The sequence below is a fragment of the Microplitis demolitor genome, chromosome 3, assembly GCF_026212275.2.
Source record: "Microplitis demolitor isolate Queensland-Clemson2020A chromosome 3, iyMicDemo2.1a, whole genome shotgun sequence".
Classification (NCBI taxonomy): domain Eukaryota; kingdom Metazoa; phylum Arthropoda; class Insecta; order Hymenoptera; family Braconidae; genus Microplitis; species Microplitis demolitor.
Genome location: NC_068547.1, coordinates 7,052,901 through 7,079,235, shown reverse-complemented (window position 1 = coordinate 7,079,235; position 26,335 = coordinate 7,052,901). Strand labels below are relative to the sequence as shown.

The window sequence follows — 26,335 nt, the reverse complement described above, 5'->3', positions numbered from 1 at the left end:
CCTGGCTGGCCTATAATGTACAATAATACCATGCGGAGCACATTGCAAACTGTTCCAGAATCTGTGCCCGCTGACCGCGTCACAAATTCTAAAGTAAGTCTCAAAATTTTATTTAAATGTAAATTTTGTCCTGGTAAATAGAAAAAGAAATATTTGTATTAGTCTTGTCTTAAAGAAAAAAAAATTTCATTCATGTTACAATAATTATTATTGTAACAAACGAAATTTTTATTGGTGGATGCATCATTTTGAGGTCTCTGCTTTTTATCATAAATATACTTAATGGAAGTGGTGCTTTCATGAAAATATTGTTTAATCTTAATTCCTGAAGTAATAGTATATGGTGATTTCATACATTCTCATACCCTCGATTTTTTTTTGTAATTGATCAATAATCAATACGACAAATGTATTGGTCAGTTAATTGTTGAAGAAAAAAAAAACATTGTTTCTATTATTGTCAGCTATTTGTGATCCAAGTGTTTTAATAATAAGACGGTCGCTTTCAATATTTGTTCGTTGAGCTCAATTTCAATTCCATCCGTGAAACTCTATGCTTTGACACTTGCCATGAATCATTTACGCTTTATTTTATCTTACTTTATTTGCTTATTAGTAAAACTTATTTGTTCATACACATAACAGTGTTAATTATTTTTGAGTTTTATTTACACTAATTTTTTTAAACTTTAATATTGCAATCATTAAGTACAATTATGTATAATTTATCATTGTTTGTAATCGTTTCATGACACGAGCTAAATATTAGAAAGTATAATTTAATAAAAAAATTCATAAAAAGATCCCATTAGTCAGCTACTATAAAACAAAAGATTTTTCGCATTAAATTATATCCTAATAAAGTAAATGATCAAGCAATACTGTTTACAAATATAAAAATTAATAATTTTGTAGAACTAAAAAAAATTATAGTATGAATTTAGAAGCAGTAAAAGTTAAATTTTATTTAATATCACTTATGTAAGAATTGTTCAGAAAATAATTAATACACGGAAAAAATGAAACTCTAAAATACACGAAATAATAATAGAAAATACGTAAAATTTTACTATGCTAGTCTACCAAACTTGAAACTGAGTTGAGTAATTTATAAGAATTATTGCTTAGTATAATAAATTTTGTAGTTATTTATTTTATTTTAATATTCTAGCATAATATTTTCTATCAATCTGTTTTTTTTTTTTTTTTTTTTTCTTATAATGCCGACATAATAAAAATTGGTAAGCTATACTTCTCGAGAAAAGTGCGTGTGTATGTGAGAGTTTTGTATCAACAAAAAATTTGTAGTATGGTGTAGGAGTGAGAAGTCAGGTTTCGAAGTTCATTTTTTTTTTCGATTTCTGGGCGCGATCACTGGTCCTGGTAGTTGGTTGACAAATTCTCTATCCACATAACTGGTAAACTTCAAAGGTATCGTTTGTTTTATTCAAATATTAATCAAAAAAGGGACGTCTCGTACGCTAATGTCACAATAAAATAAATCTTTAGTTTTCTTTTTGATTTAAGAAGTTTTTTTCTCAACTCGAGAAATTTCTTTCTTGGCTGAAGATTGTTATGTTATTGAGTTACGAAAAAATGTCTTGATCTAATGCACTGGAAATTTAAACATGCATTGAATGCGGTATGTGGGAATATCAGTGTTTATACACATTTCTTAGTACAAAATATACAAGATATTTTTTATTGATACATAGTTACATTATTAAATAAAGCAGTATCTTATTTTAGTAAGCAAATATGTAAAGCCAATAACTTGTATAATAGATGTTTACGCAATAGATTTTTGTGCATGATCTCATATTTTGAGTAAAATCGAGTTACTATGAGCATACTTGTATCTCTTTTGCTTTTACGGGGCGTTGAAAAATAAAAATACTACAGAAGTCAAATTACACAAAGCACACATTTGACATTTGTGGTATCGATAGTACTACCTTAAGTACTTTATCACTTAGTAGTTTTATTTTTACAGTATTCATACTTACATAAGTACATTCTTGCAAATGACATAATGATAAATACGAAATTGTGTAAATATTTCGATAAAAAGACCACTAGATGGCAGATGAAGCATTTAAAATAAGCTGTGACATATCTGACCATTGAAAAATACACCAAAAAGGCAATTGCAAAGAATAAGACTGTGAGAAAATGTAATTGGGTTGTAAAGACTTCTTTTTTTTATTTGATATCTAACTTTAAATTGCTATGGAAAATCGATATCGACAAGCAAAGATAGAAGACCTTCGGACGTCTGACGAATTGCACTATTGATTGTATAATTAATTGATGCATTAAGCTAATAATAAAATTAAACAAATATTTATAACAGCGAAGATGGCCAAATTAAAAAAAAAAGATCTATAATTTCTTATTTAATCGAAAATAATTTGATTGATATAAATTTGAACCAATCTAAAGTAAATGCCGTTCCATTAATTAATACACGCAGAGAATTTTATAGTAAATCTCCCAAAAAATATTAAGTAACGGTGAGACGCCTTGATGTTCTTGAGATCTATACTATTTGTTTCAGTAATTTTTTTATAAAATTTTATTAAAATGTACTCTAAAAAACAACTATTACTTTGTTTTGAAATTCACGATACAAAATCACTACAAAAAAATAAATGTAATAGAAAATTTATTAATTTGAATTTAAAAATTCCAACTTTTTCACACTTTGTACTACTCAACATAATAACTTTATCAAAAATCTTTCAAGTTCGAATTCGTTCAATTACGTGACGAATAAAGGCGCAAGCCTTTAATGGTCTTAATGGTGATTTATTTAAAGACATTAATTATAATTTATTTTATAAAATTAATGTGCTTTAGTTTGTTATCACCAGGTGATTGTATGCAACTATTGAATGCACCTAACCCATTTTTTCTTTTAATTATGATTTTTTAAAAATTTGTTTTCTTTTTATTTTTTACAAATATTTTAACTTAGCATACTCAATTAAGATACAGCTGGTAAATATTTCTAGAATAGAACTTGCACTGTTGCTCAAGATTACAATGCACATTGTAAATTCTGTTCAGTCAAAAATTTCTATGTTGTCGGTAATTTTTACCGTAATTCCACACTGTCTTATGTTATTATTACTATAGTAATTTTCATATAAATTTTTTATGTAAACAATGCCGTAAAACTCTCTGAGTATATATTGGCCAAGTCATAAATGATTCCCTTGAGACTTCTTGAGCGGTACATTTCCGTTGCTGTTGGGAGCTAAAACAACCGAGACCATAATGGACTAGAAGTATGTCGCATGGTGCTTGAATAACGGGATTTCGTCGCACTTATTTGTTGTTTCAAATAAACTGCTCGACTTATATATTTAAAAATAATACTAGTGAAATATAATGTGCGTTTATGTACATATTTATTTATTTATGATTTTTTTATTATAACTTCTCGAAACTCAGTTCTTATGCAAAAGAAAAAAATCCTCTTTGAAGGCAAATTCTTGTCACCTAATCAATCTGTTAATTTCTAAACTATCTGACCAGTCGTGCTTTTTTATGAATTTCACAAAAGTATTTGTCTCAAAAAATAAACCTGCAAAATCTCATTTTAATTTCCTATGATGTGCAAGAGTTATTGCAATGACAAGGTTTCACGAAATCATACGAGTATCTATTCACATTCATAAAATTTGAAAATACATACGAAAAGTGACAAAAGAAAGAGGATATTAAAGCTTATACGATAAGCTTAAAGGTCATTCTTAGACAGCACCCTTTACTTTTTTAAAATATTCCATGACCCTGAACTTTCATAATCGTATTGAAATTTTATTAATTAATTTAAAAAAAAATCCAAGCAATATTTGAAAAAAGGATAAAGTAGTTATAATTGCACTAGGATATAAATTTTTAAAATGTATACATCCTAGCGAAATTATATTTGCGTTATCCTTTTTTTAGCCATTGCTCTAATTTTGTTTTATTAATTAATTAAACTTCAATACAATTACAACAAATCGAAGTCATTAAATATTTTAAAAATTAAGGAGGGAGATACTGTCTAAGAATGCTCTCAACATGCAATTTACCAAATTAACCTGGGTCGAAAAATTTGATCTGTTTTAAGTAAAATTAAAATTTTAAGTTTTTTTTATTTAATTTTACTTTTTATATGTATTGCTACAAGAATATCAATAACAAATTTTTTTTCTCATAAAATCGACTTTTATGGGGCTAGCTGGAGTAATAAAAATGACGACTTTATATTACGTTATTATCAATTACAACCTTTTTTTTTTTATAGAAAGCTGCGGGAGAATAAAGATATTTACCATCCTTTTCAAATAATTAATGCTAGGGGTTTGATATCAATAATCGAAGCAAAATATGTATAGTCATTTAACATCACCAAATGCCTAGCACAGCGAATGTAACAGCTAGTTAATATATATATATTAGAGTGACGCAATAAACCGACTATTTTTTTTTCGATCTCGCATGAAAATTTGTTGGCTTACGATGTTTTAAAAAGTCTCTCCAAAAATCAGCTCGATAAAAAATTTTCAAGAGGTCGCTCACGAATTTTGAAAATATAAAAAATGATTGAAACTTGGATTTTTTACTTCTGAATTTTTTCTTTGTCATGGCAGCATTAATTTATAATTACAAAATCATGTCTATGCTGAAAATTTCAGCCCAAAATTTAAATATTTAAACGGTGCTCGAAAATTTTGAATATTAACTGATAATATGTAACTAATACTTTGAATTAGTTTTTGTATTTTTTATAACTCAGTTATTGTCATGTCACTAAAATATAACTTTTGCATAACCAAAAATATACAGGACAGTCTTAAACAATAAAATTTGGTAAGTTTTGAATAAGCGAAAAAACATAAAAATTGAATTAAAAAATGAAAAAGTAAGTAAATAACTTATTATTTCTATTTCTCGGGTTGTATTTTCATTTATTGTCATGCAAATTGATAGTGAAAAAATCGAGACGCTTTATTATTAATATTCAAGGGTCGCTCAAAAACATTCAAAAGATAAAAGTACTCGGAAACATTCCAAATTCTTGAGCGAGGTTTAAATATTCAAATTTTGGGCTTATATTTTCAGCGTAGTCATGATTTCACAAATACAAACTATTACTGCCACGAAAAAGAAAAAAATTTGAAAAAAAAAATCAAATTTCTATCATTTTTGATATTTTCAAAATTCATGAGTGGCCTCTTGAAAAATTTTTATCGAGCTGATTTTTAGAGAGGCTTCTTAAAATATCTTAAACCAACGAATTTTCATGCGGGATCGAAAAAAAAAAATAGTCGATTTTTTTGCGCCACCCTAATATATATATATACGCTTTTAATTGTTGAATCATTTTTTACAATCACGTAACCAAGTTCAAAAGATCATTAATCAGAGAATTACTATTAAGAAATATAATTTAATGATTCTGATATTTAAAAATCTTTTACTAGACTAAAGAACTATTATGGCTATTTTTTTTTTTATTATCGGAACCATATAATAATTGACCTAAATATTTATCGATATATATAACTTAAAGTCTAGTAAACACCCTTACACTATTTTTTTTCTCTTCGTAACTGCATTGAATATTAATAAAACCTTATAATATTCATTCATCCTTATATTAATCACTGTAAACTAAAAAATAAAATATTGGATCTTTTAACGACTTTTATAGAACACGATCTATTTAATTAGTCTTGCACTAATTACTGTATACTTATTGCATGCCTGAAATGCTAAGCATTAAGGTGTAATTTACTGGCGCTCAGGCGCTGTTTCGTAAAATACTCATATAAAATCATTTCAATAACTCCAAGAATTCTCAATTTGGTACTTATTTAGGGGTTTTCAGAAACTTGAAAATCTTATTTATATTATGGGTCATTTTTTCCATAGATGCACTTGTTTGTAATTTAAGAAAAATACAATTAAAAAGTTTTTCATAGTCTCGGTCTCAAGGATAAGAATTAAGGATGTTAGACTGAGTCGCTGTGATTTAAGCCGTCATAAGTAATTAATCAACTTAATTCTTATTGCAGAGGTTGTCACTAACTGTTAGAATAAAACCCTATTGAATATAAAGACTCAACTCTTTCCTATTCCAAAGATATCAGTTAAAATCCATAAATTTTCGCAATTTTTCCTAACATTTAAAGTCCATCTTTCTGTCTTTTTTTTAACCTATGCATTCGTATATCTTTCGCTCTGCCCTACGTATACTATCTTCCCATATGTAGAAGTTAATTTAGACTTGGTCATCTTAAATTTTGACTAAGTAAGCCACTTAAGACTAAACCAAGGAATCTGCCTATATTTTGAAATAATGAACTGATTCTGATGTTTGAGGTCGCAATTGGCGCGTTTTATTGAATTCTAGAGCGGATTACATTTTGATAACATTTGATTGAGCCGCTTCAAAAATATTCGTAAAAAACCGTTTTCAGCAATTTTTCTCAAACGATATTTCTTGAGCTAATGGACTGATTTTGATGTTTGAGGTGACAATCAGTGCGTTTTATTGAGTTCTAGAGCTGATTGAATTTTGGATATCTGTGATTTAGCTGTTTCAACGATATTCGTGAAAAATCGATTTTTGACATTTCTTTCTCTGAAGATATCTCTCGAACGAATAAGCCGATTGAGATGGGTGAGGCGGCAATCGACACGTCTTACTAAGTTCTAGAGCTGATTAGATTTTGGAATCGATCACACACACACCATTCTGAAAATAATCAGAATAGTTTCCGAGGACCTTAAAACGTCAACATCTGATGAAAATTCAATTTTCGAAAATTGGGATGAAAACAATAACTTCCCGAATTTTTGAAAATTTACAATTTTTTTAGCGGGAAGTTAAAAATAACCAAATTAAGAACAAAATATTTCATATCTTTATTTTAACATGAGTATTCTGAATGTGCATGTGCCAGATTTTCTAAAACGTTTTTCTTCCTATTTTTCTTTTTTTCTGACAACAATAGAAAGAAGCACATTCATATTATATATTGTATATGTAAGTTTATTTGTAACTACTTCGCGGAAAAATAACTAACTGATTTAGATGAAACAATAACATTTATTGTTAAGATTTCCACGAGTACTCTTATAATATCTATAAATGGATTCGGTGCATTAATACGTTTAAAATTTTTGTTTTTTCACTTAATTTTTAAGTTTGAATATAAAATAAAAACAATAATTTACATGACAGACAACTAATGTGCGTATGGTTATTACATCAAGATCAATAATTTAATGATATATCACAATTGATTAGTTATTACAGAATATTTTATTATTCTTTAGATTTTTAAATTTGTCCGTCCTTATATTACATTCTTTTATGACTTGCATAATCTATTACATCAATCCCCACTTCTTCAGATTTAATACTTAGCAAGTAGCTAGAAGGTTTTCTTCACTATAGTAAGAACATTAGTTACACAAGAAAATGAATCTAGGCGCGGTTATGCCGTTTTAATTTTCTATTCAATTGACTATGAAGACCAATATAACATAATGTAATCTATCCAATACAAATGAAGCTCCATTGGTCCGTACTCTATTCGGCGACGCATCATGTTACGAAGAAGATATAGTATACAACAGAGAATAAGTGAAGATAGGTATAAAGAAGAAGAGGGGTAATATTATATACGTATATATACATATATATGTGCGTGTGTGTTGTGTCAGTGATACAAGAACAGCAAGAATCTGTTGGTGCGGAGCATAAAACAGTCAAGTCGCGAAGTAAAGGCGGTCGAAGGCTTTCAGCTCAACACAGTATTAAAAAGAGACGGAAGAGAGAGAAAGAGAAAGAGATTATGAAATTAAAAGAGTGGGAGAGAATAGACGTGGGGGATAACAGAGGATAGTATACTGTATTGAAGAAATATAGAAGCGTAGTGTGACGCACACAGGCCCCCCGGTACGACATTGGGTTACGTATCAAGCCAAGATCCAGCAACAAAGCTTACTGCTGGTTACCGCTACACATGTTCCGATACTGTGTGTTTCACATACTCTTGTTACTTAAACTTAATATTAACTTTAATAAGTGTTTAATCGGTACGAATACTGTGTTTTCGTTTTCTAAATATAAATATTATTTACCCATGAATTAAAATTATTAAGTGATTAATTAAAGGTGGATATAATTGTTTTACTGTGATTAAAAACCTGAAAAAAAATAATGATAATGCCACGTAAATAGTGCGAGGATAGAAAGAGAAAGAAAATTTAACATTGCCTCGTGGTCATATGTGTGCGCCAGCTGGACTTCTTAATTGTATATACGAAGATGCTTTCACGTACTAAAAATCAACGTTGCGATTAATATTAAATTTATAGCTTCTCTATAAGAAAAAAAAAAAGTTCATAGTGAATATAAATAAATTACAGGGATTGATTAATTTCATATATTTTTTTTTGTTTAGTTTATTTTTTTTAAATTTCATTTTACTTTTAAATTACTCCAAAACTAATCGTTATTTTTGTAATTGTTATACTTATAAAAATGAATAACGTTATGACACCTGGGTTAATTCACATGCACTAATAATAGGAAGGACATGCGTTAAGACAATGCGTTCGGTGTTGTGGGAAAATATAAAAATATATGGTAAAATGAAATCAAATTGAAACGGTGCAACGTCACAACATGGCGTGACAAGAGAATATGTTAAAGCTAAGCTGTCAAGCTGGCCAAGAGAAGTTTCCGTGCATAGTCATAAATGTCCCACATCCAAGTTCTTGTTAACTTGATTACGTTAATAGTATTAAGAATACGTTTTAAAGATACTTCAGTGTATAATTATATTAAATTCAATTTATTATTTATTGGAAAATTTTTCATCAAAAGTTACAGATAGTTATGTCAAAGTTCGTGCGTTGACTTTTACCGTATAGTCCATCGAAAATATTACAGCTATAGGTCAAGTAGATAGATTTCCTGGTCGTGAAAGATTAAATTGTTAAGTTGATTGTTAAACTTGTGGGTGTACTAGTCAATTTAATGTACTTGTCTCGTTACTGAGCTGCATGCTATGTAATTGATAATTAGTCTATTATATTACCACCTAAATGATAAATTTAGTTAGTTTGCATTAAAAATAAATATTGAAAAGTAAAAATAAAAGAAAAATATACTTGTTTTGTTTTAAATTCGCGTGTATTATGAAAATATTGTTGTCTTGTGAGAATGTTTTTTTTATTCTCAAGTTATCGTAAATTCAATTACCCGTAAAATCAATAATTACAAGTTATTAATAATTTAAAAATATCGAGCTATAATTATGCCGTTATCTTTTTATAGTTGTCAATTGTGTTGAACTTAATATAATTTATGACATAGGACTATTTTATAACTTAACAAAAGTTTACAATTTATACACATTGAGAGTAAAACTGACATCAAAACGCAGTGAACCAATAACACTCGTAAAATATAAAAGAATAATTACAATCTTCACGGATGATGGCTAGATGACGTCAGTTGTCTGATAGTCACACATTGTTTACTACGTAAATTACAAAAGTATTAAAAAAAAATCATAACTTTCTTCGATATGTCATTTAAATGTTTGAATTAAATTTTAACCAGTGAATTAATGGAAGTCAAATATTTTAAATTATTATAAATATTTAATTCTGAGAAATTATTTTGACACTTGTATCCCGAGGAAAAAAAAATATAAGAAAATAAATATACAGTTATTTATATACTCATTTAATATATCATTTTAAATGAACCAGTACTTGTGGTCGAATGGATAACATTCTTGTCTCCGAACGTAAGTATTGGCCAGGCTCAGGTTCGAATCCCACAGAGTGCAAATGAATTATTTTTCACAAGTTGATATAATGCATTGATCTGTGGGATTCGTTCCATATAGCCGCCAGACTGCCACCTGTCTGCAATCTTCCCCACTAAAAAGCACTCTGTGATTGCAAAGAAGTATGAAAAAAGAAATGAAAATAGACAGCTAATAATGAAGTATATGGAATAGAAAAAGGAAAAAGATGGCCAAGAACAAAACATAGCCCGATAAAGTTTAGAGTAGTTTGTTATAGAAATATATGAAAAATATTTATCCAAGAAAAATAGGGACTTAAAAATTGCTTGCAACGTCACCTAAAGACTATGTAATGTAAATATGTAAAGAATAAAAACTGTAAAAAACGGAAGTTATACAGTTAAGATTGCAACAATTAAATTTCTATATCATTTTAAATGAAAAGAAAATTAAATAACTTTTGATCCTCGCACTATTTTTTTTCATAAAATAAATAAAAGTATAAATATAAAGAAGTGATTTATTTATTTACTTATTTTTCATGACTATAAGATTGTGTGATTAAATTTATCTTTAAATTATTATTTTGAATAGTGTTCATCAATCCAATTTAATTAAAATAAATAAAGTATTATTGAAAAATAAAATAAAATTGAAAAACTTGTTATTGTGAAATGTATATCTAATGATACGCATGATGGAATCAAGTGGGCATAGGGTAGCCCCAACAAGTAATCTATTGAAAAAAGTAGATTATAAACCCAATGAAAGTGCCAATGAGAGATCAAGTGGAGGCGGTGGTGGAACTCATATTGCTGCAACTGTTAAAAATACTGTTCGAAGATTGTTACGTCGAACTAAAAGTCACCGAGATACACCATCTGTTTATCCTACTACAATAACATCTAATAGTACTACAACGACTAAAACAACAACAACAACAATACAACCAGCAATAACAGCATTACCAAATGTGACTTCGGTTACTAATTCAAGAGCTACCGTTATAAAAAATATTGTTAATCCAAATGATGGATCTGTGAAAAAATCTCAACCTCCACCACCAGCACCTTCTTCTCAGTATCGAGAGTCTGCTAACAGGACAAATACAAGTGGAAGCAAGCGATATTCAAGAACCCGATCTAAGTTGAAGGTAAGGACAAGATTTAAATTGAGATTGGTAATTCCTGCCCGAAGACCATCTGTCTTATGAGCAAAATAATGATTCATCGACAGTATAGGTGTTGTATTTAACCATCACGTATATTATTACTCTTTTCCTGTTCAATTTAAATATTTTTATTCGCTGTTCACTACTTTTGGCACTACTATTACATTGGTGGATAAATTAATATTCAATTCTCTTATTTTTATTTTATCATGAATTACATATGAATTGCAAACACATACAATTCATCGAAGATACTTTATGAGTACTGCAATAAAAAATGTTTTATGTACGAAAAAACATCCTTTTTATTTATTAGTCTCTTTAATGTATTTATCAATGAATTAAATTTCAAGGTCAATTCAAATTTAAAAAATAACACGTAAACATCTCAGCAGCTTTGATTTCTTTTGTTCCACGCTTTGTTAGCATACTATTATACCTTGTATAGTGACTAGATTGGAATGATGACGCAGTTAACTATTTTTAATTCATAAGAGTTTAAACTTTTTTTATTTTCAATTCTGGTGACTAAATTAATTTATAAAATATCTTAAACGTAATTTTTTTTTGTTAGTCTCACTTTACTCAGAATATTACTTATTGACAAGAGATCATGCGCTGGCGTGCTTGAATGAGTAATTAATAATTGAGTTTTGTGAAAACTATATACTTAAATAATGGAAAAAAATTTCCATTCGATGATTAATTGAATAGTTTTATAATATCATGCTTTATTGGTTTAAAAATATATGTAATAGAAGTATTAATAATACTTATAGAAAGTAGTTTTTTAATAACCTATATTTTGTTACTCTTTTTGGGTCATTTGATTTATTTTGTTGCCGATTAATTCCACGAATGAAGTAATTATGATAATAATAATAATAATTAATATTATTTATTGATATGTCAAGTAACCATAAGGTTGATAGTAGTATCAAGTATCTATAAAAATCAATGTCTTGCTCTTATTTATCTAAAAAATCAATATATTTTATTATTATACTTTCATACTTAAAATAAACGCAAATAAATATACTTTTTATAATAATATTTTAAGTGAACAACATTATTTTATCAGTAAAATGATATCTTTAGCTTTTCTACAGCAATTTCCTTTCACTACATTACTTATTTTAACAGCAAAGCACACCTTAGATAGCAAATAATAAAACAAAGAAAATAAATAAAGAAGCGAAAGTAGCGGCAAATAGGTTGCTACTCTTGTGGTTAATTATTTGCTATTTTTATTTTATATTTTACCTATATTTTGTATAGATTACATTTCATTTGTACATATTTATTTTCAATAATGTTTCAATCAGATTGTTTTTTAAATGTATATGAATTTTATTTCATTGAATTTTATTAATTATTACTATATTCAAAAATAACTGTCTGAGTCACAATGTAACAGCGCATGACTTGACACCTTGCATTCCAACTAAACGCTACAGAATCAAAGGAATATAAAGGAATCTTTATTTATTTTTGAGGTCATTATTAGTTTTTTTCTCTTTTTTAAATGTATGGGTCATTCCACCAAATGAAATTTTTTTTGGAGTATAAGCCCAGCGGATTCGGTTCAAATTTTGTGGATTGATTTTCCATATCAAAATAAAGATTTTCTGAAGAGTTGAGCTCTTAATATTAAGTACTTTCGTAGTAATGATTTTTTGAATTTTAACGATTTTTTTTTTTTAACTTTTTCGATTCTTTTGAAGTTTTTATGATATTACATATAACAAAATGAGAAATGAGGAAAAAAAAAATTTCAGTCGTTTAAAACAAGAAGAAAAAAAGATATCGGTTGTAATCTTAAATAGTAGTTTATCTATCGAGTGCGATCGTGTTTAAGACGTGAGGTGTGAAGATTGGTACCCTAGCCGAAGGTAAGGGTACCAATACACGAGCATCTTAGACTCGATTAAACTATGTAGATAAATACATTAGTTTTTATGACAGATATTTAAAATGTACTACATTTAGTGCCTATAAATGGCAGGTTATAAATCCGCGTTTATTTATTTGGTAAGATTGTTTTGAGTATTTGTTGAAAATGATAGAGAAATCGGTAAGTGTACGAATTAATATGATGATAAATTTTATCACAAGATGGCTCGTTGAGTAACTTCAGTATTTCTTGGTCGTTTGCTATCGCACATGTAACTACAAAATATTTTTTGATCCGTTGATGACGTCACTGTTAGAACTATTAGGTATCGTTTTTACCAGCTGTATCTTATCTAATATTTTACCTGTCAGTTATAAGCGCTAAATGTCGCACATTTCAAGTGTCTGTAACTAAAACATAATTTTTCTTCCCTGATTAAAAAAAAACGATTCATAATGAGAAAAGCCCATAAGAAGGACAATTTAAAAGTATTCAGAAGCATTGAAAAATACTTAAAATTTTCTTTTTCTAATCGTTTTAAAACGTTAAATTTTTCTTGTGGCTAATAGCATAATTTTTTAAATTGTTTGCACTGACAGATAATATTTTGTTAATAGTAATACCGTTAGGATATAGTAACCATCTAAAAATTAAATAAATAGTGTAGATTATGAAAACAGCAATACTTTACTTGCGTAAAGGTTATATTGTTATATTATCTATATATTTTTTTGCCAAATTAACTATCTGAAGTTCTCTGAAAAAGTGTCTTTGCCATTTTTTTTCCCGACTCTTAGAAAACGAGCCTAATTTCATACCATGACTACATGTCTTACTACACACTTACATGTATCACAAGATATGCATGTACAAAATTAACTTATTAGATCGATTGAGTGAGAAATCGTCCTTCCATTTCGGCTGCCGAATGGCCTTTTTTAAATTTAATAATTCTTATAAGATCTTTTTCCATGTACATCTCATTAAAACTATCGAAAGTGTAAGTCATTACAAATAAATTAAATCTATTCAATAAATCTAAAATTCTTGCAAAATGTAAATAAGTATAAAGAAAGATAGGAAATTACGTAGTTTTCAAGGAAATCATCATTAAAGTTACTACTATATAAATAATATTATCTTTATTTATTTCTATAATTAAAATCATTATTTTTTAACTGCGGTTTCTATACATCACGTACAAATACGCATACTTTTTTTGTATTGAGTCAGTGAAAATTTTTATTTTATTTTGTCTATTTATTATTATTTTTTTTTTTTTTTTTTTTTTTTCAATTATAGTACCAAAAAAATAGTAATTTACTTTGCTTGTTATTAAAATAATTATTAAACACGTTAATTCTTTAATCAATATTATAATATAGTTCTATGAAATCTAAAATTCACACATCTATTTATACCTGACTATAATTCATGTCAAATCCCATGCATTGATAAAGACTCACAATTATCAACTGTTTGAGGTCATCAGACGTAATTTATTATCTGCCTGGCTTACCTCATCAATTTAGGTGGAAATTTCCGGAGAGAAATAAATAATAATATTTACAATATATATATTTTTCGCTTAGATGTATTTATGGATTACAGTAAAAATAAAGTGAAAAACAAAAACCAACAAAATGAAAAATAATAACAATAAAAGATGAATGTAAGAAAAAGTTAAAAGAGGAAATTAAGTTTTGTAATTTTCTGCTACGAAAATTGAAAATTTTCAAAAATTTGGGCAGTTATTGTTTTCATCCCGGTTTTCAAAAACCGAGTTTTCATCAGATCTCGACGTTTTAAGGTCCTCGGAAGCTATCCCAACTATCAAACCCTCTGTATATTTTCATAACAGTCGTACTTGTATACGAATATATAGTTTCTATAGACGAATAGTTTCTCACAGCGACCAGATTCAAGGCGGACACTTAGAGAGAGTCGAATCTGCAAATAAAATCTACGACCAATTCGAGCATAGTGGTATGATAGTGGGGGGAATGTATTTTTCGAAAATAAATTTCCCTACAGCCCCAAAAGCGGACACTTTCAAAGAGTCGACTGTATATTAAGCTTTAAACATATCTCTCTATAACAATAGAGAGAGGATTTTAAAAATAAATTATCATTTTTTAATCTTAGATCATTTAAAAAATAAGTCCAAAACATATTGAATGCTTGTATTTTTATTTATCTTATATATGGAAACTAATGATCTGGTGGTTTTTTTTTTTTAACATTGATATTATATATTTATGATGGGCCTATATTGGATGGATATGAATGAATTGAGCATTATTGATACACAAAATAGGTTTAGTCGAAGTTCTCTTATCTATATATCTTTTTTTGATGCTTCGTAAATTGTCTGGGCGTAGTTATCCGCATGAACTAACAACTTAGATGCACTCCAGTAATCATGTAGAATATACCTTTAATGGATTTTTGTTGGCTTACTTATTTATTTATTTTTTTCTTGTAAGATAAAAGATAATTATTAAACCAAATAATAAGTTTTAAAAATACATAATTTTATTAGGTTCCGTAATGAACTGTAAAATAAGTATCAAAGAAAGATGAGTTTTTTCTTATAAATGAATTTATTTAAAAAATGGCAGGTGTTATAAGTACAAATGTGTGAGCTAGCCACATGTAATAGATTCGTGTCATTACAATTGCCTATATCGTGTAGTGGGCGTTGTAAGGGTGTATTTTAAGAAACACTCATGTGATGTTTCTGCCAAGTTAATTTAAACAAGAACAATTTATACGGAGGCCATGTATCGTTCATAGTACACTGAGAAAACAATTTTCTTCTGACACCTAAATTCAAATTATGACAACAAAAATATTTGATTGCCGATTGCCAATCATATATTTAGTTGTTTTAGCTAAATATTTTATAGTCCACCCACAAAACTAGTTATTAGAAACTACAAAATATTTAGTAAAGATAATTACGCGTTAAGTAGCAAGCATAAAATGAAATTGATTACCTATAGAACATAAAATAGTCACAATGAAATATATTAGTGAGCCTTATAAGGCCTTTTATAAAGCCTTAAAAGGCTATTCTACAGCGAATGAGTTATTAACAATAATTACATGTTATTTTAAAATGAAAGAATATTTATTTGACAATTAAATAAATTGACATTCAGAAAAATAATTTATTTCCTTGACACGTACTTTTTTTTGTATTATGCGACAAGAATGTTCAAGGAAACATTAATGTCATAGAGTCATACAGGATACCCCTATATAACTATCAAAAATGGGTTATCGTCACTCTGCTAATTTACAGCAGGTAACTCGTGCCATAAATGCTTTAAGTTGGGAATATAATAATTCTGAAATAAGTTTCTTACAAGTGGTGGGCGCGATCTAGTGGCGAGCATCGAACTACTCCCACTGCTGCTGCCTAGCACTATAACTTTTTAAATCAAAAATCATTAGGTTTAAATATATATAGTAGGACCTCGTTATAAGACCAACTCGGGGCTGTAGGGAAAAAAATTCTTAAAATTGAAATACCCTCACTATTGTGCTTAACAGCGTTTGCGCCCACACCTCGCTATAAGACTATTGCTGTTTTGAATTTTACTTATATATTCGGTTCAACTCTACTCTAGTGAATCTATTTTATAAATAATCTTAAATAAACAGAATTTCGTCGTTCTTTTCGGTTAAATAATTGTGTGATACCATAAAATTTTAAGTATTCTTTATAAAAATAAATTATTTAATCTACAATCTTTATGTATGTACATTTTATCTCGACTTTAGTTGTACTGGTCGTTAGTCTTATAGTGAGGTTTAGCCGCAAAACTTTTATTGAGTTGATGGTGGGGAAAGTGTTCCAAGCGAGTTTTAACAAATTGAGGGGAAGAGTCTTATAAAGAGGTTCTACGGTATTCATTAACCTCGAACAGATATATATATGTTTATTTTAAATGAATATATTTTTTTGTGTCTAAGTAATCTTCATTAGAGTTGATATAATAATATTTTGCTTCAATATTTGGATTTGTTGGCATTATAAAAAAGTTTAGTTGTCCATTAAATAAGTATTTTCTTATTTTTACCAAATGATTTAATTATCTTAGAGAGAAAGATATATTATGAGTGCGAATGTAGCAGACGTCAGACAAATTCAAAATTCTAAATAAATTGAATAAATAATTTAAAAAATAATTTTTATAAAAAATGCACTTATTAATTTCAAAATTTTTTAAATGCACATTTTTTTTAAATTTGATTTTTATAATTATTTACTCCACTTACTTACAATTTTACATTTTTCTGATCTCTGCTACATTCACGCTCATGAAATATTAATGTCAACCAAATAGTCTTATTAAATCATTTGTTAAAAATGACAAAATAGATTATATTGACGTAATAAAATTTAGTTGTCCCAAATAAATTTTAGTTTAACAGAATTTAACAAAACCAATCTAATTGTCCGAAGAGAAATTTTTTCTCAGTGTAGCATAGCTTTGGTTGGTCAGTGACTATGTATACCGATTAACGGCATTCACTGCCGCCACCTGACGGTAGTCAGTAACGAGTCTCCGTGAGTTGTCAAGACAATAATCCTTTACATTGAATAAACTCAAGTATTTGATTCATTATTTAATTTACCATGCTGTTACATAAGTTAAAAATATGTTATTACTATACATAAATAAAATTTTTAGTGACGAAATTAAACAAAAAAAAAAAAAGTGAGAGAGAGAGTGAGGCTGACAAGTGTCAAAGAAGTATGTAAAACAAAAAAATAAATATAAAGTATCAGCAGACGCTTTAAACCATCGTGTATTTTATGTTAACTGCGTTGTTACTATGAAACTTGTTGATTGCATAACTGCATGTCAAACGGAAGCGGAAGAAACACACTGTATAAAAGCAATGGCGCTAATCAGATTGCAATTCAACTCATCGCTAACATGGAGTTTTTTTTTAAGAGTGTGACAACCTGTTCAATTATTTATTTTATATTAATTTAGTAATTTCCAAAGTATTGGTGTCTGTTTTATTCAACTCAAGATCTAGTAAATTTCTCATCTGAGACAGTGTTCTGTGAAACGTATTAAACCTCTGTTCTTCAACTATAAATTTATAGTGTAAATCAAGAGTCTATTGTATGTATATGTATCAGTCTAATTGTGATCAGCTTTAAAAACATACTGATAACAGAATCATAATCTCTCTGTAAATATTACAGCAATATCGAGCTATTAAAGTTATATATTTTCGATCTTTTGCTCGACAACGATCTTTCAAACTTTCATTTTTATCCAAAAGGAAGCGTGGGCGCTCGAGCGAGTTTTGAGAAGCGATTGTACACGAGCTAGAGGTTAGAGACTTTCTAAGCGCTACATAACGTACCAGTAAAGCCGCGTGTGTCCGTCTTGTAACCACGAGAGTTACTTTGTAATCCTTTGAAAAACTTTTAATCTATATTCTTATATTTAACATCTGTCCTCTATAATAAAATTTTAAAATATAGTTAATTTAAATTTCCCCCCAAAAAAAAATTAGTGCTTATCAGACAAATTTAAAGTAAAAGTGTAGTATTAAACCGGGTTACATATTAAAAGTTAGCATTTAAGTGAATGTTTTAATCAGTGTTTAAATCGAGCTTAAAATTATATTTTATTACGGCATTGCTTTGGTTTATATTTTTTTTTATTTAATTGCATAATTTTTTTTTTTTTATTTAAGTTGAATTATGTCTATGAGTCATATAAAATTTTCCTCCTTTACACTATCATATATAATATTATATCGTATCGGTAGATCAGTTTCCACGCACTCAAAGACGGCTTTCGTGAATCCTCGATCATGACTCACGCATAGTTTCACTCGTTCTTGTTTCACTCGTTCCACTGGCTTTCCTCCTCTTCCGTCCGCCTCTTTACCGCACTACCTTCAATTCTGTCTGTGTCGGTTTAAGTAGTAGACTTCGAGCCGGTGATCGAGTACGAAGTAAAGGATAAATCGACCATATTAAGAAGAAAAAGAGAACAACAGTAAAAAAATAAAAAATAAAAGGAACAAGTTGGGTAAAATAAAAGAAAACACAAATGAAGGAGTGGCTTTGGAGTAACGTTGCATGGTCAACGTGTTGTTCAACTTGTGAACGAAGATACTTCTTATGCTAGCCTTAATCCTAAAATGATAATGATACTTCAAGTTACAACAGCTATAACACTAAGCACAAAATATAGCTATCCAAAGTCGCTTATCAGCAGCTGGCTGATAACAAAATTGTTACGACGAGGCTTGACTATCGTATTGAGAGAAGAAATCAACGAGTTATTTCTTTGCGGGCGTAACGTTGTCTTAACATTTTAAAAAAACAATTTTTTTGTAATATAAACGGTTACTAATGTGTTTTATGTAAAAAAAAGAAGACAGGTTATTATAAAAATTTATTTTTTTATTTATATTCATTTTTATCAAATTTTTAAAAAAACAAGTGTTTCTTTTTTTTTTTATTGCATACACTCGAGTCTTGAAGTAATCAAATCAATTTGTGACAATACTGCCAAGGCTTTTAATTGATGAGATAAGACATCACAAGGCCAGACATCTTACACGACACATCTAATTATTTTTTTTTTTTCACTTTTAAAAATCATAGTTTTTTTTTATACAGAAATAAACTTTTTTTTTTTTTTTAATACAATACTTGTTGCTTATCGTACGGCTTGCTTATTTGGTGTCTCCTGGTTTATTTGTTAATGTTAAATATAAAAAAGGTCATGTGCATTGTTGAAAATGATAACTGCTTGCTAATGAGACTTTACAACGTACAGGACATATTTTTTATTTTCTTCATTTTAACAGAACACGAACAACTTGGTCTGATTATCAACGTGAAAAATTTGATTTAAAAAATTGTTAAGTTGATAATTTAAAGTGAACTTGATAAGAAGTTAAAGACTTAACGCCATGGCTGATCGAGGTAGTCGTGTTGTTGAACAACGTAGTGTCGAACGTGTTCAACCATCTCAAGGTTTAGTTGGATCAAGAAAAAATTTTCTAATAGTTGGATCTCAAAAAAATAATGAGTTTGAACGGGAGGATGTAAAGAATACCGAATCATCAACATTTGATAATCTCAAGCAATGGGAATTAATTGAAGGTGATCGAGGTCTTAGAGTTGTTGAAAAACGACCAGCTTTAGAATGTTCATTACCACAGAGTTTTGACAAATATTCTATACCTTGTTCGCCATCAGTTTCTCAAAAATTTCCAACAGATATTGAAGTTGAAAGAAGCTTATGGAATGAAGATATCGTACAAAAGTTTAAAGCTTTTGAACGATCTAGTATTATTAAAACTGTATCACCTCCAATCAAACCAATGAATAATAAAAGTAAGAATGGTGAAGCTAATTGTGAGAATCCAATAAAACTGGATACTATTTTAAAAACTGAAAATCCACCTGTGAATCATAGTATAGACATGCTGGATCAGCTGGAACGGCAGGTTAAAGCCATTGAAATGGGGACTATTGCTGCTCGTACTAAATTACGTGACAGTACAGATTTGCAGCCTCAAATTCAACTGCGTTATCGTGAACATGAGGATTTGTTAAACAATGTTACTGATGATGAAATCGATGGGTAAATTAATTATTATTTTATTCATCATTTAGAATTATTACAGATTTATAATTATAAAAATATATAAAAATTAAATTATTAAAATAATTGGGTATACAAAAATAAAGGGCATCGCCGCTACAACGAGGTGAGGCTATGCGAAATTCTACGGGAAATGCAGCAATCAAAAGACCAGCAGTCAAGTTATCAAGAACAGCATCAGATACTAGACGTGGTCAGGAAACAGAAATGCCTTTGAAAGTTCAATCAAGAGCCCAGCAGTTAGCAAGGGTAGTAAGACCTGTAGTAGTTAAAAAAAGTGATTCTCGTCACCGTCCTGAAGTTAGTGGAACCCTGAAACCTCTCACCGACATCATGCAGAAAACTATTCAAGCTCATCATAAGGTATTAATGGTTAATGCTCTTCATTTATCTTATGATTTTTTAATTTATTAAAGAACTTGTATATTTACAATGTATTTTAATTCATATATATGTGATGATGTAGGAGTTGCTAGTAGAATTAGTCAGCTGATCTTTCTCAAAGTTTATTCTCAGCAAGCTCCTTAGTCTAGCTGTATCACATATGGGACTATTAAACTAATAGTTTCGTCACTATCAAAAGAAAGTCGATAACGCGCCTGCGTTGATAAGCAGGCGAGCGGATAGCGACAAGGGTGACTGGCTCGCGCACTTTGCCATGTTGGCGGGAGTGGCGTCATGTATTGATTCTCCCTTTCATCCCTTAGTTCATGAGACAGTCTCGATTCGAAACTGTTGGTTCTCTATATGATAAAATAAAAATTATCCTATTTTTATTATAATAATGAACAAAAAATATTTTAAAAATAATTATTTTATTTTAATTAGATAAAAGAGAACCATACATGTTTCTAACTTAGTTATTTAAATTAAGTTAATTATGTGACATTAAATATTTTTATTGATAACAGTTTTAAATATTATTTATAATTGTAATAGTTTACAAATGTTAATATTTTCGTGTTGGAGTTCGAGACAATATCTTGTGGCTGGTTAAAAAATTATGACGCTTAAAGAACAAAAAAAGGTATCGCGACCGAATGCAAAGCGTGTAGTGAAGGTGCTCTTTTGGGATCGTAATAGAACTTCATTTAATTTCATTTATCCCATTATCAAGCGATATCGTAGATTAAATTAAATAGTTTGCCGATAAACATTCATCACCATTTTTTATTTTTTTTTTTTCGCACAGTATTTAAATAATTTTTGTTTTAAATTTATTATCTAATATTGAGGAAAATACCACCATCATTTTATAATCTCTCTTTACAATACTGAATAATGATTTGGGGACATTTTACACAAGTCATTGGTCTCACTTTTTTAAAAACTTATGACAATACTTTTTGCTTTTTTCTGTTAATTGATACGAAAAAAATAAGAAAAATTGATAATATATTAGTTACTAGATATAAAGTTTAAAACTGGCGGTTTCCAAGGTTGCTACTGTGACCGCTTGTAAAATGGTCACCCGTGGTTTACTGAGGGTAATAACATTAAATAATTATAATGTCTACACTTAATAATTTGAGTGGAGTTTATTTATATCCTACATGTAATAATTTTGATGTATAATCCAATATATTAAAATTAAGTGAACCACACAAAGTTAGGCTCAAGTTTATTATCATACATATACGTAAATGATATAAATATTATTGGTTTATTATTTGGTATGTTTAATAACCTTGATCATACAGATTGTCACCGTTTTATTTAAACTAATTGGTATCTTGCTGCTCTAAATAAAGTTCAATTAATTCTACAGTTTAAGTTACCATTTCTTGATACATTAAACAATATTTTATTTCACTTGACATACATTAAGATATTTTTATTTTGATACTTTTGATAAAATATGTGTACATCTGTTGATTTAATAAAAAAATTTATGAAACGTAAATAAAAGTTGTGGATCATAATTGCTTTTTTTTTTTAATTCATAAATTTGTTCCTGTATTTAAATCAAAATGATGTGTCTACTAATATAATAAATAAAAGAGTTAAATATATTATAGAATACGAATTATGCATTGTACTGTTATTTAATATTATTTAAATAATTTTTTATTAGACTGGAGATGGCGTGGGAGTATCAAGCAGTGGGGGTCGACTTTCCTCAAGGAGTCGAACCTCCGAAGAACCACACATTGGCAAATACAAATTACTAAAAACAATCGGTAAAGGTAATTTTGCCAAAGTAAAACTTGCTAAACATATACCAACTGGAAAAGAAGTGGCTATTAAGATAATCGATAAAACTCAATTGAACCCAGGCAGTCTTCAAAAGGTTACAATTTTTAATAATAATTAGGACCAGGATTTTAGCTTTGATTTAAAAATAACAATTAATAATAAATAGTGTTAAATTTTTTATATTACGACGAAAATATTGGTCTGATAGAAAAAGTGTTTAAACAAAAGTTGTAGGAAATTAAATTTTCTACAAAAAATGTCTCTTATGATTTTTTTATACAATCAATATTTTCACTGTAATTTCAAAATTAGGATTTTCATAATTGACAAAAATTTGAATCATTCATTATGAATCTGAATTTTGGAATTACGGTGAAAATATTAGTCGTATAAAAAAATTTTTTTAACAAAAATTGTAGGAAATTTAATTTTCCAGAGAAAATGTCTCATATGATTTTTTTATACGACCAATATTTTCACTGTAATTTCAAAATTAAGATTTTCATAATTGACAAAAATTTGAATCATTCATTATGAATCTTAGTTTTGGAATTACGGTGAAAATATTGGTCTTATAGAAAAATTATAAGAGACATTTTTTGTAGAAAATTGAATTTCCTACAACTTTTGTTTAAACACTTTTTCTATAAAACAAATATTTTCATTTGAAGTAATATTATCATTTGAAGCATTCATTTCAAAATTAAGGCAAAAATCTTGTCCCTAATAATAATAATTATAATAATTTTTATAACTTTAATAGTTAAATAATTTAAAATATATTTTTGATATAAATTTTTAGCTCTTTCGTGAAGTAAGGATAATGAAGATGCTTGATCATCCAAATATAGTAAAGTTGTTTCAAGTTATTGAAACAGAAAAAACATTATACTTAGTAATGGAATATGCAAGTGGTGGTGAAGTATTTGATTACTTGGTATTACATGGAAGAATGAAAGAAAAAGAAGCTAGAGCCAAGTTTAGGCAGATAGTATCTGCTGTGCAGTACTGTCATCAGAAGAAAATAATTCATAGAGATTTAAAAGCTGAAAATCTTTTATTAGACAGTGAAATGAATATTAAAATAGCTGATTTTGGATTCAGTAATGAATTTACACCGGGTAATAAATTGGATACATTTTGTGGTTCACCACCTTATGCAGCACCTGAATTATTTCAAGGTAAATATAAATTTAACAAAAAATAATTTTTATTTTAATAATAGTAATAGTAATATTATTTATTTATATATGTATTATAGGAAAAAAATATGATGGTCCTGAAGTGGATGTATGGTCATTAGGAGTTATTCTCTATACATTAGTATCTGGCTCACTGCCATTCGATGGTTCAACGTTACGAGAGTTAAGAGAAAGAGTATTAAGAGGGAAATACCGAATTCCTTTTTATATGTCAACTGACTGTGAAAATTTATTAAAAAAATTCTTGGTGCTCAATCCGACGAAACGGGCCTCATTAGAGGTACGTGGTGATAAGGTTCGGGTTTATTTATCTTTCTGATTGAATAAACTTAGTATATTAATTTCATTTAAAATTAAAATCTTGTATATTAATTGTAATTATTTCGAATACCAAATCGTATATATTAAATTCAATAGTATGGATAGAATAATTTATTTATATTTTTTAGAGACTGATTGTTTCTTCAGAATAAATAGTGTACATCCACTATTTATTTTGAATAAATCGTTAAAAGTGTTCGTAATTGTTTTAGTGTTTCATTTTAGCTACAGCAATTTTATCTAAGAGTTCTAATCAGTCTCTCTACTTAACGCTTTTCACTGATTTGATATTTGAAATTTTAATATTATTGAAAATCATAGTCGTAAAAAATAATTATATATATATAAAAACGAACATCAATTTTTTTTAGCGGACGCAAGAACATTTTGTTGTTTATGTTAAAAAAAAATTCCTTAAAAATTTCAGCTCTTAATTTTAATTTCAAGTACTTCTTATCGAGCATCAAAGTTTTCCTATTTAAAAAACATCTAAATCGAATAACTTTTTTTTAAAATTACTATAACTGGGCCTGATTTAAAGCTATCGTTTTGAAATCAGTTTTTATTTGTAGAGTATTTGTTGCTTTTAAAAGTGTATAGAATGGTTTTGCTCTAACTCGATCCATGTCGATAGTATCAACTCCAAAAGTCAATTTTTCACTTATTTTTAATAATAGTGAAGAAACGGCTCATCTTACGAAAAATATGCATAGGACCAATTTTTCAGGAAATTTCATCCTCTACAAAATTGCTTATTACAATTATATTGCTAAAGTGCACAGTTCAAGAGATACATGCATTTCAACATTTTACAGTAAAAAAGATTAGTACTATAGTAAGCTTACAATTTTTTTTACTGTAAAATGTTAAAATGCATGGATCTCTTGAACAGTGCACTTTAGCAATAAAAGTGTAATGAGCAATTTTGTAGAGGATAAAATTTCCTGAAAAATTGGTCCTATGCATATTTTTCGTAAGATGAGCCGTTTCTTCACTATTATCAAAAATAAGTGAAAAATTGACATAGCTTTAAATCGGACTCAATTATAGTAATTTAAAAAAAAAGTTGTTCGATTAACATGCTTTTTAAATAGGAAAACTTTGATGCTCGATAGGAAGTACTTGAAATTAAAATTAAGAGCTGAAATTTTTAAGGATTTTTTTTTTCAACATAAACAACAAAATTTTCTTGTGTTCGCTAAAAAAAATAATTTTCGTTTCAAAAGAAGCACCCTAATACACACATTTGATTATTAATTTGTTTATACATTTATTTCATGTTAATAGAACATAATGAAGGATAAATGGATGAATATGGGCTATGAAGATGATGAATTGAAACCGTACTTAGAACCAGAACCCGATTATAAAGACCACAAGAGGATAGGTGAGTCTGCCAGTATGTACATAACACTTCCTACCTATTTAATTTGCAAATTGTGTAACTCATTTTTTAGTGATTTATTTACACAATCACGTGTTTGTTGTTTTCATTACTATAATTATTTTAACGTTTTAGTTTATTTTTAATTTATTCATTGGGAAAATAAAAATTTATCATTAGGTATTAATATAATTTAAATAAATATATATTATTAGTTTATTATTACAATATTGTGGTATATAATTTATGTTGCACGTTAATATTGGTAGAATTGTATAAATACTGCTGGGTTATAAATTAGTAATGGAATGAATTATTAATAGCTCGTATTCTTGACTTGATGTGACTATGCCTCTTGAAAAATTTCATTACAGAAGCCCTTGCTATTATGGGATACTCAAGAACTGAAATTGAAGACTCATTGGGACAAGCTAAATATGATGATGTATTTGCCACTTACCTTTTACTTGGACGTAAAACTACTGATGTAAGTAAAAAAACAGACTAGTAAACAAAAAAAAATATCTATATATAAATATATCAAGGCGTTTCAAAAAAAAAAAAAATTATTTTTTTTTCTCGAAACCACGCACGAAATTTTCGTTTCGGTGCCAAAATATGCTTCTGAAAACGTGAGCCCTTAATATAATAATTTTATAATCAAATATTTTAG

The 26,335-nt window shown here is 28.1% G+C and overlaps 1 protein-coding gene across 16 annotated transcripts in view; it reads left to right on the top strand.

Moving 5' to 3' along the window:
* LOC103572676 (serine/threonine-protein kinase MARK2) overlaps positions 1-26,335 on the top strand; it is a 39,293-nt gene continuing 12,958 nt past the window's right edge. For 7 of the 16 annotated variants that reach the window (XM_008551393.3, XM_053737264.1, XM_008551394.3 and 4 more), the window contains exons 1-7: positions 19,757-20,538; positions 20,646-20,922; positions 22,634-22,849; positions 23,558-23,936; positions 24,017-24,252; positions 25,566-25,677; positions 26,037-26,149. In XM_008551393.3, the coding sequence (XP_008549615.1) occupies positions 19,862-20,538; positions 20,646-20,922; positions 22,634-22,849; positions 23,558-23,936; positions 24,017-24,252; positions 25,566-25,677; positions 26,037-26,149 (2,010 nt within the window). In that variant the 5' untranslated portion in view covers positions 19,757-19,861. Of the gene's footprint in view, positions 94-7,936; positions 8,186-10,385; positions 10,987-18,276; positions 18,504-18,599; positions 19,325-19,756; positions 20,539-20,645; positions 20,923-22,633; positions 22,850-23,557; positions 23,937-24,016; positions 24,253-25,565; positions 25,678-26,036; positions 26,150-26,335 lie in introns of those variants that run through there. The other 9 variants (XM_008551396.3, XM_008551395.3, XM_008551387.3 and 6 more) reach the window with 8 other exon arrangements.